This window comes from Trachemys scripta, chromosome 8, assembly GCF_013100865.1.
Source record: "Trachemys scripta elegans isolate TJP31775 chromosome 8, CAS_Tse_1.0, whole genome shotgun sequence".
Lineage (NCBI taxonomy): Eukaryota > Metazoa > Chordata > Testudines > Emydidae > Trachemys > Trachemys scripta.
Window position 1 is genome coordinate 56,570,584 of NC_048305.1, and position 20,655 is coordinate 56,591,238.

The window sequence follows — 20,655 nt, forward strand, 5'->3', positions numbered from 1 at the left end:
ATTTGTATGTTCACCCCCAACCTTGCTCTCTCATTGTACAGTCTGTGAACGAGAGGGAGAGACATGGCCAGCAAGCGCCTGCCCCTAAGTCCAAGGACACTAGGTGCCTGGATTTATTTGGGCGCAAGATTTATTCAATGGGTGGACTACAGCTCAGGGTAGCTAACCAGCAGGCCCTCCTGAGCCATTATAATTATAACGCCTGGAACTCAATGGGGAAGTTCAAGGAGTTGGTTCCCCAGGAGTCCAGGGAGGAGTTTGGGGCCTTGCTAGAAGAGGGCAAGAAAGTGGCGAGGACATCCCTGCAGGCGTCTTTAGACGTGGTGGACTCGGCGGCTAGGACTCTAGCCTCGGGCATGGCTATGCGCCGCATTTCATGGCTACAGGTGTCCGGTCTTCCACCAGAGCTGCAGCAGACTATTCAAGACCTGTCCTTTGATGGCCAGGGGCTATTCTCAGACAAAACTGATCCCAGACTTCAGAGTCTGAAGGACAACCGGCCATCATGCGCTCATTGGGCATGCATACCCCAGTGACGCAACGTAGGCCCTTCCAGCCCCAACCGCAGCACACCTACCCTAACTCTCGACCGCGGCAAGACTTCGCTAGAAGGCGTGGTCGTGGTAATAGGAGGAGACAATCTGGTCCTCAATCAGGCAAGAATCAGGGCCCCGCAAAACCATCGGCAGGGCCCAAGCAAAACTTTTGAAGGTGCGTCCGAGGACGGAGCACCAGTCTCCTTGCAGGATCCTTTCCTGCCTTTCTTCAACTGCCTCTCCTATTTCCTTCCTGCGTGGTCCTGCATAACGTCAGATCGCTGGGCCCTACGCATGGTGGACACTGGATTACCATCTTCAGTTTTTCACCCCCCCCCCCTTCCCCCCCTCCCTCCCCATCCCTCTTCACGGACCACTCTCACGAGCAACTCCTCTTATAGGAGGTACAGGCACTCCTGTCTATCGGAGCAGTGGAAGAGATCCCAAAGGATTTGAGGGGCAGGGGTTTTACTCCCATTACTTTCTAATTCGCAAGGCAAAGAGGGGACTACGGCCCATCCTGAACCTGTGCGGACTCAACAAATTCATGGTAAAGTTGAAGTTCCGCATGATTTCCCTGGGGACCATTATCCTTTCCCTGGATCCTGGAGACTGGTACACCACCCTCGACATGAAAGACGCGTACTTCCACATAGCAATTTACCTGCCGCACAGGCGATTCCTTCGCTTTGTGGTCAACCAGCAGCATTTCCAATTTACCGTCCTTCCCTTCGGCCTGTCCACAGCACCAAGGGTCTTCACAAAGTGTATGGCTGTCGTAGCGGCCTCGCTCCGCTGACATCGGATCCAAGTGTTCCCGTACCTCAACGACTGGCTTATTTGGGGTCGTTCCGAGCTACAGGTGCGGTCTCATGGTCGGTTCATCATGAGCTTGTTCAGGCAACTGGGCCTGCTGCTCAACATCGAAAAGTCCACTTTGGAGCCAACCCAAAGAATAGACTTAATTGGGGTGATCCTGGACTCAAATCTCGCCAGGGCGTGCCTACCACAGGCCCACTTCCAGTCCATGATACCCATTATTCACGGCCTCCAAAACTTCCCGACCTCGACAGCACGCACGTGCCTCAGTCTTCTGGGCCACATGGCCTCGTGCACCTTCATGACCAGACATGCCAGACTACGCCTCCGTCCACTTCAGACCTGGCTCTTGTCAGGGTACCGTCCAGGCCGGGACAGTTTGGACACAGTACTCACGGTGCCGACGGAGGTCTTATCCTCTCTGGGTTGGTGGCTAAACCCCAGCTTTGTTTGCGGGGGGATGCCATTCCATGCCCCACAGCCCTCTCTAGTCCTGACCACGACACGTCATCTCTGGGCTGGGGCGCTCACCTCGCGGACCTTCGCACACAAGGTCTTTGGTCCGCACAAGAAATAACCCTGCACATCAAAGTAAGGGAACTGAGAGTAGTACGCCTGGCGTGTCAGGTATTCCGCGAACACCTTCAGGGCCGTTGTGTCACAATCTTCACTGACATCACAACAGCCATGTTTTACATCAACAAGCAAGGTGGAGCGCGGTCGTCCCTCCTCTGTCAGGAAGCCATACACCTCTGGGAATTTTGCATAGCCCACTCAATCGACGTGGTGGCGTCGTTTCTCCCAGGAGTCCAGAACACCTTGGCAGATCACCTCAGCAGGTCCTTCCTGGCTCACGAATGGTCGATACGTCCGGACGTTATCCATTCCGTTTTCCGGAAGTGGGGATTTCCCCACATAAACCTTTTCGCCTCTCGCGAGAATCGGAAGTGCCAGGTGTTCTGCTCTCTCTCTAGGGACGCTCCCCAGGCTCCCTGTCGGATGCCTTCCTGATACCGTGGAAAGACCACCTGCTCTATGCCTTTCCTCCATTTCCGTTGGTTCACAAGGTCCTTCTCAAATTACGCAGAGACAAGGCCCGCTTAATCTTGATTGCTCCGGCGTGGCCCAGACAGCATTGGTACACCACACTCCTCGATCTATCAGTGACCAAACCAATTCCTCTACCATTGTGGCCGGATCTGATCACTCAGGAACACGGCAGGTTATATCATCCGGACCTGCAGTCCCTCCATCTCACAGCATGGATGCAGCATGGCTAACTCAATCTGAGCTGCGTTGCTCCAGTTCAGTGCAGCAAGTACTCTTGGGTAGCAGAAAGCCCTCCACTAGGTCCACATAGAATGGCCAAAATGGAAGCGCTTCTCCTGCTGGTGTGCCTTGAGCAATACTGTCCCTCTGGAGGTGCCAGTACCTAACATCCTAGAGTATCTCTGGTCCCTGAAAAAGCAAGGCCTAGCTGTCTCATCCATCAGAGTACACATAGCAGCGATTTCAGCCTTCTACCCTGGCGAAAACAGGTGCTCGGTTTTCTCCAATCCCATGGTCAGCAGGTTCCTCAAGGGTTTGGAACATCTGTACCTGCAAACTCGTCATCCGGCCCCCATGTGGGACCTCAATCTGGTCCTATCTAGACTCATGGGTGCCCCCTTCGAGCCGATGGCCACCTGCTTGCTTCTGTACCTTTCCTGGAAAACAGTTTTCCTCGTCGCTATCACATCGGCTAGACGAGTGTCGGAACTTCGGGCCCTCACATTGGACCCACTGTATATGGTGTTCCATAAGGACAAGGTACAGCTGCGTCCACACCCCGCCTTCCTCTCTAAGGTGGTGTCTGCCTTCCATGTCAACCAAGACATCTTCCTCCCGGTCTTTTTTCCGAAGCCGCACGCTTTGCGATGAGAGCAACAGCTACATTCCCTAGATGTTCGTAGGGCTCTTGCCTTTTACATCGAACGAACAAAGCCTTTTAGGAAGACGTCCCAGCTGTTCGCAGCAATGGCAGACCGGATGAAGGGCCGCCCGGTCTCCTCACAGCAAATCTCGTCTTGGATTACATCATGCATCTGTGCGTGCTATGACTTGGCTGGTGTCCCAACTACCCGCCTCACTGCCCATTCTACTCTGGCTCAAGCTTCGTCCTCCGCCTTTCTGGCTCATGTGCCCATACAGGAGATCTGTAGGGCAGCGACTTGGTCATCTGTGCACACTTTCGCCTCCCACTATGCCATAGTGCAGCAGTCCAGGGATGATGCGGCATTTGGTTCAGCAGTCCTTCACTCGTGACATCTCACTCTGACCCCACTGCCTAGGTAAGGCTTGGGAGTCACCTAATTGGAATCGATATGAGCAAGCACTCAAAGAAGAAAAGACGGTTACTCACCTTTGTAACTGTTGTTCTTCGAGATGTGTTGCTCATATCCATGCCAAACCCGCCCTCCTTCCCCACTATCAGAGTAGCCGGCAAGAAGGAACTGAGGGGGCACTGGGTCGGCAGGGGCATATGTCCGGTGCCATAAGGGCGCCACTCTAGGGAGCACCTCAGCCGACCCACCAAATGTTACTAGGGTAAAAATCTTCCGACGATCGTGCACACGGCACGCGCATACCTAATTGGAATGGATATGAGCAACATATCTTGAAGAACAACAGTTACAAAGGTGAGTAACCGTCTTTTTTCTTTGTGTGGGAAAAATTTGTCTGCAATTTTGAAACAGTTCAACCAGCTCTACAAAATATCTAATTTAGTTAATATACATATAAGAAAGGTTGTGTGACATCATCCACCAGGTTACCACCTGACACAGGCTGATTAAAGGTAAATTTTCCATCAGATTGACGCAGTTCTTGAAGCACTCTCTGTTGTCATGCAAATCTCCTGGGTTGTGTTAGTAGCGGTGCTCATCAGTCAGATGGCTCAGAGTGGGAATCGCCTTAGGGCCGGATTCGGATCTCACACTGATGCAGTCACTGGAATTACATTGCTTTAAAGGTGCTGTAAATGAGACCAGAATTGGGCCCCTAGGTGAAGGATTTGGGTGGAGCTGCAGTTAGGGCAGGGGTGGCCAACCTATGGCTCTGGAGCCGCATGCGGTCTTCATAGGTTAATATGTGGCTCCTTGCATAGACACTGACTCTGGGGCTGGAGCTACAGATGCCAACTTTCCAGTGTGCCAGGGAGTGCTCAGTGCTCAACCCCCTGCTCTGCCCCAGGCCTGCCCCCACTCCACCCCTGCCCCCGAGCCTGCTATGCCCTCACTCTTTCCCCCCCCCCCCCACCAGAGCCTCCTGTTCACTGCATAACAGTTGATTGTGGTGGGCGGGAGGCGTGGGGAGGGAGCGGGAGGCAGTGATTGGTGGGGCGGCTGGGAGGCACGGCAGGTTGGAGTTGGGGGGAGCTGATGCGGGGCTACTGACATATTAATGTGGCTCTTTGGCAGTGTAAATTGGTAAATTCTGGCTCCTTCTCAGGCTCAGGTTGACCATCCCTGAGTTAGGGCATGTCTTCACTGGCAACGTTAAAGCGCTGCCATGGCAGCGCTTTAACGTGGCTTGTATAGTTGCGGTACCAGCGCTGGGAGATAGCCCTCCCAGTGCTATAAAAACCCACCTCCATGAGGGGAATAGCTGGGAGGTAGAGCAGATCTGGCTTAGAAAACTGGCATTAGGAATCCTTTTAATAAAAAGCTACTTGTAAATGGGTGGTGCTCTTTTGTGTAACACAATGAATACAATTTAAAATGTAGCAGAAAATTCTAAACTAGAAATTCAGAGAAAACAATAATATATTTTGAATAATAAAACCCAACAACCCTGTTTTGACATTTGTCTTAAATTAGCTAGTTTAAAAATGGCTGCCACCCTCAGTTTGTTTTTCATAACTGGCATAGAGAAAAATAACTTGAAAAACTGCTGTTTTCTAAATGAAAAGAAGCCAAAAGCTAATGTTTGCAAATAATTTGCAGATTAGATGAAACTTGTAATAAATGTTTAGCACGAAGTCTTAGTTCCAAACAACTTGTTTAAAAATTACTATAAACTTCTATTAGGTTATGATTTTTTTTTTTTTTAAATTCTAGCCAATGGCATATTGTTTTAATAACTTCATATTCAAACTGTGGGCATTTAAATAAGTTAATATCAGTACACAAAATGCATCCATTTGAATGAACTATAATATTTGAAAGACCAGAAATTTAAATTTTAAAAAGTAATTGGAACTGTGTAATATTTTGATTAAAACTCCTGGGTTTTTCCCAGAACAATGAAGCATTTTCCAACCATTTGCCATTTGTGTGTTTCCAAGTAAAGCATTTAAGAGACACAGGAAATTGAATTGAAAGAAAGCACTGAAAAAAAAACAGTTTGAGAAGCAGATCATCTTTACATTGCAACAAGAGAGATTAATGCAGAAGGAAAGGACATGGAGCAGTTATTCTTATTAATCAAAATGGACTGAATTCATGCCAAATATTAAATATGTTAAGGAAGAGCTTTGTAACTATCAGAACAATTAGACAGTGTAATGAGCTGCCAAGGGAGATTATGAAATTTGTCTTCATTGGAGATCATCAAGGCTAAACTTGACATCCATCTAATGGGGTCATTTGTGGATAACAAAATCAATCTGTCCACAAAACAAAAGCAGAGACTAAACAAATCGCTAGAGGGGGCGCTTCCAATACAAGCCTAATCCTTCAGCCTTTACTGTTATTATTTAGTCCCACTGATTTCAGTGAGCCTTATCTCGAGAGTAAGGGTGAGAGGACTATGTATTACCATCATCTTTTTTAGTTTTAATGCAATGCACCCATTGACTTAAATGAGAATTTTGTGCACTGAATGATGGCAGGATATGGAAAAAAAAACACTTTACTCTCTTTTCCCCTACTTATACAGTGACCCTATTCTTTCTTCATGTATGCAGTGTGTTTCTCAAATCTACATGAAATTTAAAAGGGGGAACTGTATTTTGTGGCATTCTCATTGAAGTTCTGCTAAATCAGTGATCTGTTCAAAAGAATATTCCAAAAGATGAAATTCTCCAGAGAGATTCCTTTCCAGTTGTATGGAAGGGAACGTGCATCCTAAAAGGATGAGCTGAGTAGGGTGACCAGATGTCCCAATTTTATAGGGACAGTCCCAATTTTTGGATCTTTCTTATATAAGCTCCTATTACCCCCCACCCCCATCCCAATTTTTCACACTTGCTGTCTGGTCACCCTAGAGCTGAGTATGTAAAAAAGGGTATAATTTGCTTAAATCAATAAACCTTGGGGGAAAAGCCCCTGACTTTGCATATTTCGAAAAGGAAATTTCCCAGCTTCTCTTACATACTCTCTTAAAAGATGGGTTCTTGCTACTATAGCAGTTGGAGCTGAAACTAGGGATGAAATCCTGGTCCCACTGAAGTCAATGACAAAACTTCCAGTGATTTCAGTAGGGCCAGGATTTGATCCCTCAACGCAAATCACAAATCTCCCAGCACAATCCCCTCAGACACAAATCAATGCAGCCATCCACACAAAAACACAATCAGCAAACACAATAACCCCAAGCACAAATAGCCCCTCAAAGTAGCACACACCCCTCATTCACCACCCGCACAAATCTACACAACTTTCTCAGCACAACACAACCCACACACAAATCAACGCAATCACTCATATAACACAGTTACCACACACGATAACCTCAGACATCACTCTGAAGCCTACAACGGGGGAGGGATAGCTCAGTGGTTTGAGCATTGGCCTGCTAAACCCAGGGTTGTGAGTTCAATCCTTGAGGGGGCCATTTAGGGATCTGGGTCAAAAATCTGTCTGGGGCTTGGTCCTGCTTTGAGCAGGGGGTTGGACTAGATGATCTCCTGAGGTCCCTTCCAACCCTGAGATTCTATGAACTCTATGTCTGTTGAGTCAGTGTGAAGCAATGGAAATAGCTAAAAAGGACGAGCTCTTTTTGTTTAGACTATCACCAGGTTCAATCATCACTGGGATTCATAGAAGATTAGGTTTGGAAGAGACCTCAAGAAGCCAGGCCGCCCCACTACAAAGTGAATAACAGTTAGGGCCCCGACCTTTGGGTAGGGGCTAAGCACACAATTGATAGTTCAGGGCTCAGGCCCTTATGCAGGGACTGAGCACACACTTAACAGTTCTGAGCTCAGGCCCCGATGCAGGGGCTGAGCACACAATTAACAGTTCTGAGCTCAGGCCCCGATGCAGGGGCTGAGCACACAATTAACAGTTCTGAGCTCAGGCCCCGATGCAGGGGCTGAGCACACAATTAACAGTTCTGAGCTCAGGCCCCGATGCAGGGGCTGAGCACACAATTAACAGTTCTGAGCTCAGGCCCTGGGTCAGGGCGGGGCAGCACACCAATAGTCAGTCAGTGGCCCAGGCCTTGTAGCAGGGGCTGGGTCAGTTTGGGTTAGCCCAGGCCCTAGGTCAGGGCGGGGCAGCCAACGGATAGTCTGTCAGGGGCCCAGGCCCCTTGGACAAGGAGGAGGAGAGACTGCCACCCGGCGCGGGGTGGCAGGGGGAACACAGGCCCACCCACTCCACTGTGTTCCAGCCCGGGGCCCTATCCGCAGCAGTCCGCCTGCCGCGCGGTCAGTGGGGATCCTGACCGCAACACACTGACATGGGTTCAGGGTCTGCTATCCCCGGGCCACTTCCCATCTCCTCCTCCATGGGTACCTGCTCCTCCTGAGTTCCGTCTGCTGGGTCACAGATCATGGGCTCCTCCGGGCCCCGAGCACCAGGTAGGTCTGTCGCTCCCTCTGGGCCCTCGGCGGGGGGAAGCTCAGACCGCTCCTCAGGATACCGGGCTCTCGGCAGGCTCGGCCAGTCCTCCTCAGGGTACCGGGCTCTCGGCAGGCTCAGGTCCGCGGGAGCTCGGGCACCAGCGTCTGTCCTCTCCCGCTGCCGGCCAGCTACTGAGCGCTGGGGCCTGGCCTTTATACTTCCTGTCCCGCCCCTTGACTTCCGGGGGGCGGGGACAGGCCGCGGTGGCTCCGCCCACTCTGGCGGCTTTTCTGGCTCATCGCTTCCTGGGGCGCCTGGAAGCCAGGCCGCCCCACTACAGAGCCCAATAGAAAAATTATCATTGTTTTAATGAGAAGAGTCTTTTCTAACGATGTTTCCAGTCAGATTTTGCACATTAAGGGCCAAATTCAGCCATAGTATAAGTGGATGCAACTATATTTGAAGTCAGTTGAGTTAAACCAAGGCTAAATTTAGGCCTCAGAAATGTGGCTAGTTCAGATAAATTCAGATATTTAATTGGAGCTCCTGGGTGCTTATCCAAACTAGACTGAACCTAACACTAGTTTTCCAGGGAATTTCAGGACGTAACTATAAGCATTTTTAATTACAATTTGGAAAAAAAAATTCTAAAGGAATTTTTCATTAGGAAAAGTTTGATATGTAAAGCTGCTCTCCTCCATCACTTTTTTTGGTAATGTGATCTACCTTTTGAAAAGGCAGCCCTTTGTGTTTTCTGTTTCCTGCTGTACTGGGAACGCTGTGTATAGTGATTAACAAAGTAGTTTTACTATTTATATGGAAAATAAACATTAGCATAATAGAACACTTCATTGGTGTGTAACAATACTCTGAGAGATTTTAAGTGTGACTAGCGAGAGGTTTTCCTTAATGGAAGAGGACTGTAGGAAGTAACCATTGTCTAGCCTTTGTCGCCACATGTAACACACAAAGCAGAGGAGTCATTTGTTGAAGAGGACACTTAATAACAACAGTTAAAATTAATTGGGATATACTGAGCTATCCTCTTGGATACAAAAACATTGTGAATTTCTGACACATTAAAATCAAAAAGGGTTTTTTGAGACTTATTTTTCCCAGTGTTTTGGCTGTCTGCTTTATTGCTTGCTTTTCCCATAAAAGTCAGAAGGGACATTTTGGAGAGCTTTATAATTAGAATTACATTTAAAGAACAGATACTCTTTACATTAGAAGATGATAAAGTATTCCTACTTTGGGAGCGTATATGTAAACAATTCTTTGAGATTACAACCTTTATAGTTACTAAGGCTATGTCTACACTACAGACCTTACAGTGGCTCAGCTGTACAGCTACAGCTGTGCTGCTATAATGTCTACCATGTAGCCACTCTTTGCTGGCAAGAGAGAGCTCTCCTGCCGGCATAATTAAACCACCCCCAATGAGCAGCAATAGCTATGTCGGCAGGAGAGCCTCTCCTGCCGACATAGCGCTGTCCACACCAGCACTTTTGCTGCTGAAACTTATGTCAGTCAGGGGTGTGTGTTTTTTCAACCCCCTGACAGACCAAAGTTTTACTGACAAAAGTAGTAGTGTAGACAAAGCCTAACAGATTAACATTCCATTGCTTACCATTCAAAGATCCAACCTCACTGAGATCTGGAAGATTATTAGAAGCATCATATTTTGTCTGTCTGTCTATCTATCTATATATATATATATATGACATAAGAATGGCCATGCTGGGTCAGACTAAAGGTCCATCTAGCCCAGTATCCTGTCTTCCAACAGTGGCCAAAGCCAGGTGCCCCAGAAGGAATGAACAAAACAGGTAATCATCAAGTGATCCATTCCCTGTCGCTCATTGGCAGCCTTTGGCAAACAGAGGCTATGGACACCATCACTGCCCATCCTGGCTAATAGCCATTGATGGACCTATCCTCCATGAATTTATCAAGTTCTTTTTTGAACCCTGTTATAGTCTTGGCCTTCACAACGTTCTCTGGCAAAGAGTTCCACAGGTTGACTGTGCATTGTGTGAAGAAATATTTCCTTTTGTTTGTTTTAAACCTGTTTGTTTCATTTGGTGACCCCCTAGTTCTTGTGTTATTAGAAGGAATAAATAGCACTTCCTTATTTACTTTTGTGATGTTTCACTCCATATATTTATGAAAATATGCTTATGAGTGTAAATATAATGTAACTGGAATATGCTTTATGCAAAAGGTCTCTTGTAAGGTATCATTACAAAGCTTATAATCTACCGAGTGTGTTCATCCTATTTGTATGAATGTATCATTCTTGTATCTGAAGCTAGAAATATGAAGTATTACTCTGAAGTCCTATTATAACTATGCAAAGTGTGGGCCATTAATGGTGGCTTGGAATCTTGATGGCTCCCATTAACTAGAAAAATTGGTTGTGAATGGCTGTATTTACTTGCAAACCTTCCTGGGTACATTCAGGCCAGCCCTGAAAGAATGGAGAATGAGGTCTTACAGTGACATGTGATCATGTCACCTGATACTGGAATCCATCTTAAACCCGGTGCTTTTCCATTTAGAAGGAAGGGTGGGGACCCAGAGAGACAAAAGATTCCTGCCTCGTGCCAAAGCTATAAAAGGGGGGGGAACAGAACAAAGGGGGCTGCAGTCATAAGAAACCACCTACTTACCACCTGAGCTGGAACTAACAAGAACTGTACCAGGGAAAGGATTGGGCCCAGACTAAGAAGGAGTCTAATCTGTGAAAGAAGCTTATTGGAACATCTCTGAGGGCAAGATTTACCTGTATTCAGTTTCTTAATGTATTAGGCTAGATTTGCGTATTTTTGCTTTATTTTACTTGGTGACTTACTTTGTTCTGTCTGTTATTACTTGGAACCACTTAAATCTTAATCTTTATTCTTTTGTTTATTATTGAACCCAGAGTAAGTGATTAATACCTGGGGGAGCAAACAACTGTGCCTATCTCTCTGTCAGTGTTACAGAGGGCAGACAATTTATGAGTTTACCCTGTATAAGCTTTATACAGAGTAAAATGGATTTATTTGGGGTTTGGATCCCATTGGGAGCTGGGTGTCTGGGTACTGGAGACAGGTAACCTGCTGAGTGGATTTCAGTTAAAGCCTGCAGCTTTGGGGGCGTGTTTCAGACCTGAGTCTGTGTTGCAGCAGGCTGGCATAACTAGCTTAACAAGGCAGGGTTCTGGAGTCCCACGCTGACAGGGAAAAAGGGCTGTAGCAGTGCGCGGACTCACCCGGTGGTGCCTTTGGCTGGTCGTCTGTGGGAATTAGCTCGTCCCAGCTCCGGAGCGCCCTCTGCAGGCCGGTGATCCACCTTACCGCTGCTGGCCCCCGTGTCTCTCCCAGGACCCCATGCCCCTTTACTGGGTTTCTGCTGCTTTTGCAGAACCCCTCAGTCTCAGGGTCTCCCCCTCCCAGGGGAACCCCCACCCACTATCCCCACTTCGCCTCAGTTTTGGCTACTGCCAGTCATCACTTAGCCCCTGTTCACTGGGGCAGACTTCAGTGTATCAGCCACTCATCACAGGCAAAGGGGTTTGGACCTGCTGCCTCTGCCTACCCGTAGGCTGCCCCTTTGCAACCCCAGTACCCAGCTGGCCATACCCTAGGCCTGCAGCCTGTGGGGTTTCCAGACCAGAGCTCCCCAGCTCCTCTTGCCTTCCCCCAGCCCTGCTCCACCTTAGGTACCCAGGTATGTTCCCTAGCAGCAAAGCCCTTCTCCCTCGAAAGATAGAAAGAGAGACTGACTGGGCTCCTGGCTCACTGCCTCTTATAGGGGCCAGCTGGGCCTGATTGGGGCTTGGCCACAGCTGAGCCTAACTTCCCTAATCAGCCCAGGCTTCTTGCCCCAGCCAGAGCCCTCTCCTGGGCTGTTTTAAGCCCGAAGGGCGGGAGCAGGTAACTACCCCGCTACACAGGCTCAGAGGTAATTTCAGCACATCAGATAACAGTACCAAGGAGGTCTCTGTGACCGAACCCATCACAACTTTCTCCACACCAGTCATGATTTTATAGACCTCAATCATATTCCCCCTTAGTCATCTCTTTTCCAAGCTGAAAAGTCCCAGTCTTATTAATCTCTCCTTCATTGTGATATTGGACTGCCTCCAAAGTATAGAAAAAACAATAACATTATATTTTTCTTTTTTCTCAACCTGGAGAGGTAGTTTAATCACAGAAATTTGTTTGTGTGTGTTGGGGTGTGTGTGTGTATGTGTGTGAGGAATTTACTATGGGAAAGCTAAGTAGAAGAAATAGGGATTGGTCTACACTGAAAATTTACATCGGCATAGCTACATCTCCCTGCGGTGTGAAAAATCCAACCCCCTGAGTCACATAGTTAGGCAGACCTAACCCCTGGTGTAGACAGTACTTGGTCAATTGAAGAATTTTTCCATTGACCTCTTGTGGAAGTGGAGTAACTATGCTGACAGGAGAACCCCTCCCACTGTAACGTTTCAAGTGCAGACAAGCCCTAAGTTTTGCATTTACTTCCAAAAGTGGTGAGGTTTTTTGTCATTCTCATCTCTTGCAGGGATGTGATGCATAGTTCAGATGCTTTGAAAGTTCTGTCTTCTACAGGCAAACATTATATTTATGCAAGAAATATGAACTTTTGTTTAAGCGTTATTTTTCCATAAATTTTAAATTAAGCGGAGAAATTAAATTAGATAATGCTAAACTTTGCAATACTTAACAATATTTTGATTAAACACCCCTCCTCCCCACCCCAAAAAATCTCAACAACTTCCAACTAGTATAAATTCTGAAGCCGCCCGCTTAGGAATGCAGTTACTATGAACACATCCCCTGTAACCCCTGGCCTAAGCTCCATATACTGGTTCTCCCCCAGCAGGGTGGATTTGATTAATCATGATTTACATCACTAGTCAGGAAGACTTGATTTAATCATAGTTTTCTACATAAAAGTGCATTCTTGTTGGTTGTTATAACCTTAATACATATTCTTCACAACTCAGAGATAGATGTAGGTTTCATTTTTAGAAGGTACACACTATACCAGGGGTAGGCAACCTATGGCATGCGTGCCGAAGGCGGCACACAAGCTGATTTTCAGTGGCACTGTTATAAATATAAAGGGAAGGGTAACCACCTTTCTGTATACAGTACTATAAAATCCCTCCTGGCCAGAGGCACAAAATCCTCTTACCTGTAAAGGGTTAAGAAGTTCAAGTAACCTGACTGGCACCTGACCAAAAGGACCAATAAGGGGACAAGATACTTTCAAATGGGGGGGGGGGGACGGGACGGCCAGAGACAGATCAAGGAAGCAAGCAATCCAACTCCTATAGAGTTAGTAAGTATTTAGCAAGAAAATGTGTTAGATTATCTTTTGTTTTGGCTTGTGAATTTCTCTGTGCTGGGAGGGAATGTGTATTCCTGTTTTTTTCTTTTTGTAACTTTAAGGTTTTGCCTAGTGGAAAATCCTCTGTGTTTTTAATCTAATTGCCTGTGAGATTATCTTCCATTCTAGTCTTACAGAGGTACTCCTTTTACCTTTTTTCTTTCTTTCTAATAAAATTCTGTTTTTTTAAAGAATCTGATTGGGTTTTTTAGTATCCTAAAAACCCAAGTCTGGTGTGTGCTCATCTTGTTTATTCTCAAGCCTCCCCAGGAAAGGGGGTGTAGGGCTTGGGGGGATATTTTGGGGAACTAGGACTCCAAGTGGTCCTTTATGATTCTTTGTTTGAATCGCTTGGTGGTGGCAGCATTTACCTAATCCAAGGTACAAGGGAGAATTTGTGCCTTGGGGAAGTTTTAACCTAAGCTGGTTGAAATAATCTTAGGGGGTCTTTCATGCGGGTCCCCACATCTGTACCCTAAAGTTCAGAGTGGGGAGGGAACCCTGACAGGCACTCACACTGCCTGGGCCCTGGCCACCGGTCCAGGGGGCTCTGCATTTTAATTTAATTTTAAATGAAGCTTCTTAAACATTTTAAAAACCTTATTGACTTTACATACAACAATAGTTTAGTTACATATTATAGACTTAAAGAAAGAGATCTTCTAAAAACGTTAAACTGTATTACCGGCATGTGAAACCTTAAATTAGAGTGAATAAATGGAGACTTGGCACACCACTTCTGAAAGGTTGCCGACCCCTGCACTATACATTTTTAAAAAGTGATATATTTTGAAAATTTATCAGATTAGTTTTACAGCTATATCAGAAAATGAATGATTGGTTATTTCATTTATCAAAGGTAATTGAAGCAGATATTTATGAAGTCATTGGGAGGTGAACTATCTCCAATTTAACAGGTTAATCATTAATATTGGGAAGATTTTCTTGCCATGCTGTATTAAGAGGAGAACATCACCAGAAAGACATTTAAATTGTTTTATTTAACTAAAACAACAATGTTATGTATTCTGGATTTTTTTCTTCAACAGCAAACATAGAATATTTTAACAAAAAAGCATATGTCCCTTGCTTGTCATATTTATCTCCAAACTTCTTCTCCTTGTCCAGATCTATTCCATCCCCAAAAAATCTTCTATTAATTGAACTTTTTGAAATTTTGCACTTTTAGAGAGAGGTAAGGGATTGACTCTGTGTACACAAATTTGCAGAGGAACAATAGAGTTGAGGTCTGTTATTTCTCACCTCTATATATTATTTATTTATTTATTTTAAAACATTTTTACAGTTAACAAGCACATTACCTCTGGAGACACAAATCCACATTTGAGAACTGCAAAATTAAGCATCTCTGATGGTATCTTCTAGACTCAGCACTGAGTCCCATTGGGCAGATAGAAAGATTAACCTAAATAATCTATACAGAAGCCAGGGGAACCCCATAAGATTGGGTCCCTAATCCATGAACTATTGGAACTCATTTACAAAACTTTTCCTAAACATTACATGAATATATTGTCTCATACTATAGAATTAGAATTTATAATCCCTATTCTATGATGAGATATCTTTGTGCTATAATGTATCTTAATTAAAACTATCTTTAGATAGGTTTTTTCCTCAAAAAGCATTTTATCAAAAAAATCCAATTTAAATTAAAAAAATCTGATTTTTTATATATATATATTTTAAAAAATCATTGATTTTTATCCACTCTGCTCCCCAGTGCAGAGTCCAGTTCAAGGTCTCGCTGTTCTGATATTCAAAGTCCTCCATAGGATTGTCCTGGCTACCTGAGAGATCACTTCTCCCTTTATGTCCATGACCTCCCAGTAGTGCTATGTGCCACTGGAACAATTACATTGTCACCAGTGAGGGAGGCTTGTAACTGCAAGAGACAGAGATTTCACGTGCGCATACACATAAAAACAAACTATAAACTAATTGAGCTATTTCTCCTACTCTCAGTTATCTAGGTGTAAATCTAACCAATGTAGCTAAACCAGATTTTTGCCTGGGTAACTGAGAATAGAACATGGCCCATTGTGTACAATGGCAGGTAGATTCTGGGTATGGGTAGGTGGGTAGGAAGGAATAGATCAGTCAGTGTGTTATGCATTCCTCATTGTTAGTAGCATCCCTGCTCAGACACGCTCTTGCAGAGGTGGACATTGTTTGATTGTTAGTATCTTTATTGCATTTTTTTTTACAACTTGACCATCAATGGGAAATTTTAAAACTTGGCTTGCCCTTTTTTTTTTTTAAATAAAATAAGTATTTTTCAGAAACCATGCAATGCTATGAATAAAAAAAAAGGATAAAATGCTAGAAGCTGGAAAAGAAATCTGCCTTGATCTTTCTGAAAAAGAAACCAATTATTATACCTAACATCCATTTTCCTTTCTTGTGATTGTTTTTAATTTCTTTCTTTCTTTCTCTAATTGTGAATAGGGTGGTGGTGACTGTCCAGAGATGAGCATTGGTGCAATCAAAATTGCTCTAGAAATTTCTCTTCCTGGTTCTTTCATCTATGTATTTACTGATGCACGATCCAAAGATTATAGGCTAACACATGAAGTACTGCAGCTCATTCAGCAGAAGCAGTCACAGGTAAGGAGAAGATTCATATTTTACCATTCCTGTTTATTTACCCATTTACTACCAATGCAATAGCAGCATTGTCCAGAAAAACTCCTTTCCAAGATATTTGTGATATCTCGCTGTAAAAGAGGTCATACTGTTGCCATTCTAGCAACTAGTGTTTATTTTGTTGTAAATTAAATTGATCTGATTAATAAAAATTGAAATTAAAGGGACATTAATTAAGGTTATTAGTTAAATACTATAAGATATTCTACTGCCAATATTTGTCTTCTTGGCCCTCTTGGCAGTTGCATTGGTGTCTGTGGATTCGTCTGAGAGTTATAATACTGATTACTCTGGGAATAAAAAGTGCTGATATAAGATTTATTATTTCATCCCCTCTTGACATGATTTCTGTATGTCTGTTTTCTTCAGTCAATCAGTCACTTTCCATCACTCAATCCTGATGGGCTTCGCCTTCCATATGGAACGCCAGTTGAAAAAAATCACATTGAAATCATTTAGAGTATTATGTTTGGAGTAGGTACAGAATCCAGCTGTGCTCCAAATCCCCTGCCTGCCTTTTTTGGGGTGTACATCTCATTTGTACAGAACTCAGAGTAGATTAATCAAAAGTGAAATGGGTGTCCATCGCACAGAGCAGGGAGAACCTTTCAATTTTTCTGGCATACTTTGCTGTTACGTTTGAGAGTAAGATTTTTCCCATTGAGGTTTGCCATAGGTGCTGACTGACTATATTTTCATTTCCTTTGTGTGTTTTTCTTTTTTAAACCCCAGGTTGTATTTGTGTTGACTGGAGACTGTGATGATAGGTCACATATTGGTTACAAGGTCTACGAAGAAATTGCCTCAACAAGTTCTGGTCAAGTTTTCCATTTGGACAAAAAGCAAGTTAATGAGGTAATTTGTAATTAATTTTTATGACTATCTACTATATACAGAGCGATATAAGGTATGGGCTTCCATTTAATAGCTCCATATGTCTAATGGTCCCAATTCTGGTTCTGTTCCAACTCCTTTGTGCTGCTGTTGAGGTACAAAGCAGATAGAGAGCTGGTTTAGCCAGATTCTTGGGAATTTTACATAGGTGAATTCTGGTTGTTGTAGGCCTGGTGTATTGACTCTATGCCACCCCTCTGCCAGGCCTCTTAAGGGCCTGATTCTGCCAATTTTAATTATGTTGTTAGGACAGGCTGGACTCCTGTATTGTGAAGAGCTCCACTGACTTCAGCCTGCCTTTGTGGAGCACCTTTCTGGACTAGAGTCTTTGTGCAGTATCTTGCTCATGAGTAATCCCATTGGTTTACTACTAAATGAGATGACGGAGCAGATTCTGTTCTAAATAAATGGTTTTTATTATTGCCAATTAGAAGTGCTGGTAACCATAGACTAAAATGAATATTTTCTATAGAACATCCAGTGACTTTCAGATTCTATATTATTACAAACAGAACTGACATTTCCCAAATGCATGAGAATTAATTTGATGAAGACAACGTCACACGTTAGTTATTTGGATAATTGGAATCATCTGTCAATGTTGTAAACATGACTTTGACTTCCTGATGTACACAACATTGCGTCACTGGATTGTGATTTTTTTTTTATTATAAATAAGTAAAATCTAAACAAAAAAAGTTTGTTTACTTCACTTTGTCACAATTTTGTCTGATTCCATAAATGTTGCTGGTGCTTTGCAGTTTTGCTGCACTTGGTTTATCTGGTAGAAATGAGGTTGTATCCCTGTTAAGTTGTTGGCAGAGGGTTAAAAGCAGAGCCAGAGCTAGGAATAAGCAGACTAAGCAATTGCTTAGGGCCCCGTGCAGCTCCAGGGTGCCCCCTATTCATTTTTATTATAAAAACTTGCCTGTTTTATTATGGGGAAGCCCCAAAATATTCCGGCTTAAGGCCCCCAATGGGCTAGCACTGGCTCTGGTTAAAAGTCACTAGAAAGACAAGCGTCTCACGTGGTTTTCCCCTTGAAGGGGGAAGGTATCCCTACCTTCCTACTTCTTAAGGAATAAATCATGTGTGATGTGTGTGTGTGTGTGTGTGTGTGTGTGTGTGTGAGAGAGAGAGAGAGAGAGAGAGAGAGAGAGAGTGAGTGTCTGTTAGGACTGTGTACAACTTCTGACTTTAACTTTACAATAATTTGTGTGTGAAACTTGAAAGTTATCATGCTGCCATTTTTCTTTTCCAGTAAATTTCCACCTAAAGCACAACCAAAACCAGCACACATAAACAACTAAATCCCAAACTATACAAACAGTCCTACAAAGCAAAATATGTCACTTTGTTTCCATCCAGCACAGTGAAATATTTAATACCAAAGCCACTGGTCTCATAGAACTAGCCCAGAATAGAAACTTTTAAAACAAACTTAGTGGAAAACATTAACAGGAAACTTCCTTTTTCAGAACTTGAAATTCAGGGTACTGATTTTTCTTTTTGTGGGTTGGAAGTGGGGAGCTCAGCTTTGGCCAGTTCTGTAGATAGGGAACAGTGATATAATAAACACATTATTTTTTCTCTCTGCTCCCCTAGTATATCTGTTTGGTGTTACAAAGCATCAGACTTTTCAGAAAGAGTTAACATATAATATTCTATTGGCAGTTTGCCTCCATTTGTCTATTCCTCATATAGTGGGGCCTCCATCTTTCCAGCCCCAGTAATACGAGTCACCTGTATGGGGAGTCAAAGGAAGGATCTTGTGACATACCAAGGTACAGGATCTAGACTAATCTAGGGTACTATCTAGACTAATGAGCTGCTGTCACCCTTTCCCTGCAAGCTTGGGTGCCTTATAATACCTTGCTGAAGGAGTTCCCACCTGAGCTGCTCACAAACAGCTTTCCCAGCATGCAAGTCTCACCCTGAGTGGCTGGGTGCAACTGCAGTCTGCCAGCCACATTTGGGTTGTACTTTGGCTCTCGCCAGCCTTGGTTATATTGCAGGATGACCTCAGCAATATCCCCAGTCTTCGATTTCCCTCCAGAAATATATGTCCTGTACCGCCCAGGCCTCTCCTGGACAATACAAGCTATATTAAATCTATTATTTCTTTAATAGAAATAATATGCACATAACTTGCCACTCCAAATGGAGTTTCCCAGACAATTCAATTTAAACACACTGGATTAGATAAAACAGTAAAACAAGTTAATTACAAAGAGAGATTTTAAGTGAGCATAATTTATGAGGCATAAAAGTCAAAAATGGTTACAAGAAAAATAAAGAGAAAATGCAATGTGTGCCTAACTTAACAACATATATTCAATTCAAAGCAAAGTTTTCTTACCACATGCTTTCAGCAGTCTTACTGACCAAATGTCCTAGGTCAGGACCCCTATCCCAATCCAAAGATTGCTTACGTTGTCTCTTCAGGTGCAGTGAATTGATTGGCCGAGAAGTGGGGTGTACCTTGGGGTGTCTGTCCCTCCTTTTTATCATTTCAGTCCTCCTCTTGAAAAATATTTCTGTCAGGGGACAAAAAGTCTGTGGGGAAGGATGTTCCTGGCTGCTTTTTTCTCACCTGTTTGAACTTTCTTTGTCTCCTCTTCCTGCTTGATGACTCTCTGTTTACTGATTAAATGCAAATTAAGCAGAACACACATTCCTTTGTTTAGGACAGACCTGTTTGCCAACCTCTGTTTGTGTAGCATGTGTTAATAACATCATACAGTGAAATCTTATAACTTCACATATAATGTTACCACATCTATTTTATTCAGACAATATTGACCAGCAAATTATGAGTTTTCAAATAATACCTTACAAGACATGCCTTGTACAAAAATTATTACAATAATGTGTAGGGTGTGAACACAGGGATACATTCTGTCACAGACCTTTATACCTGTTCAGGATAATCCACCTTTAAACTACAAATATGAAAACTTACAGTGGAGATTCAATAGTAACTCACTCCCCCTCACTCCCCAGCACTTTTTTTATAGTAAACTACTGAATAAAGTTCAGATTGTTCACGCTCTGAGACCTAGCACTGTCTGGTTGGCTTAACAACATCTCTCAGGAGTGTGGATTTTTCACACCCTCAGAGAGATAGTTACGCCAGTGTAACTTTTCAGTGTAGACCCTGTGCAGAGAAACAGCAGGATCAGAGGAGTGCTAAGGTGAGTTTTTTACAACACATTTGTCAAAGCGCTGCCACATGTGCATGCATACCAAAACAAACCTCCCAGCACTCCATGCAGATCAGTTGGACCCCAGGTTCTGGCCCAGAATTTCTACTTCCTGAAGGGACCCAAATATGCTGATGAGTCCACCAGAAGTCCAGATACTAATAAACAGAATACACAGTGGCAATACATATCCACAATTGACAGCATATTCCTCAGGTGGGCTTTAACAGAAATAAATGCTACTATCCCTTTCATCAGTGTAGGTCCGTAATCTATAAAGAATGAAATATATAAATTTTAAGACATAATCACTGTTTTGGATCTATTCACAGTTAATGCTGAATTATAAATTGGAAAGGGCTTCAAATAGCTGAATTTGAA

At 44.0% G+C, this 20,655-nt stretch overlaps 1 protein-coding gene across 1 annotated transcript in view; it reads left to right on the plus strand.

Annotated features, from left to right (window-relative positions):
- Positions 1-20,655, plus strand: part of HMCN1 (hemicentin 1) — a 329,872-nt gene that overhangs the window by 56,886 nt on the left and 252,331 nt on the right. Inside the window, 2 exon segments of the mRNA XM_034778414.1 lie at positions 15,980-16,138; positions 16,910-17,032. Coding sequence (XP_034634305.1) covers positions 15,980-16,138; positions 16,910-17,032 — 282 coding nt within the window.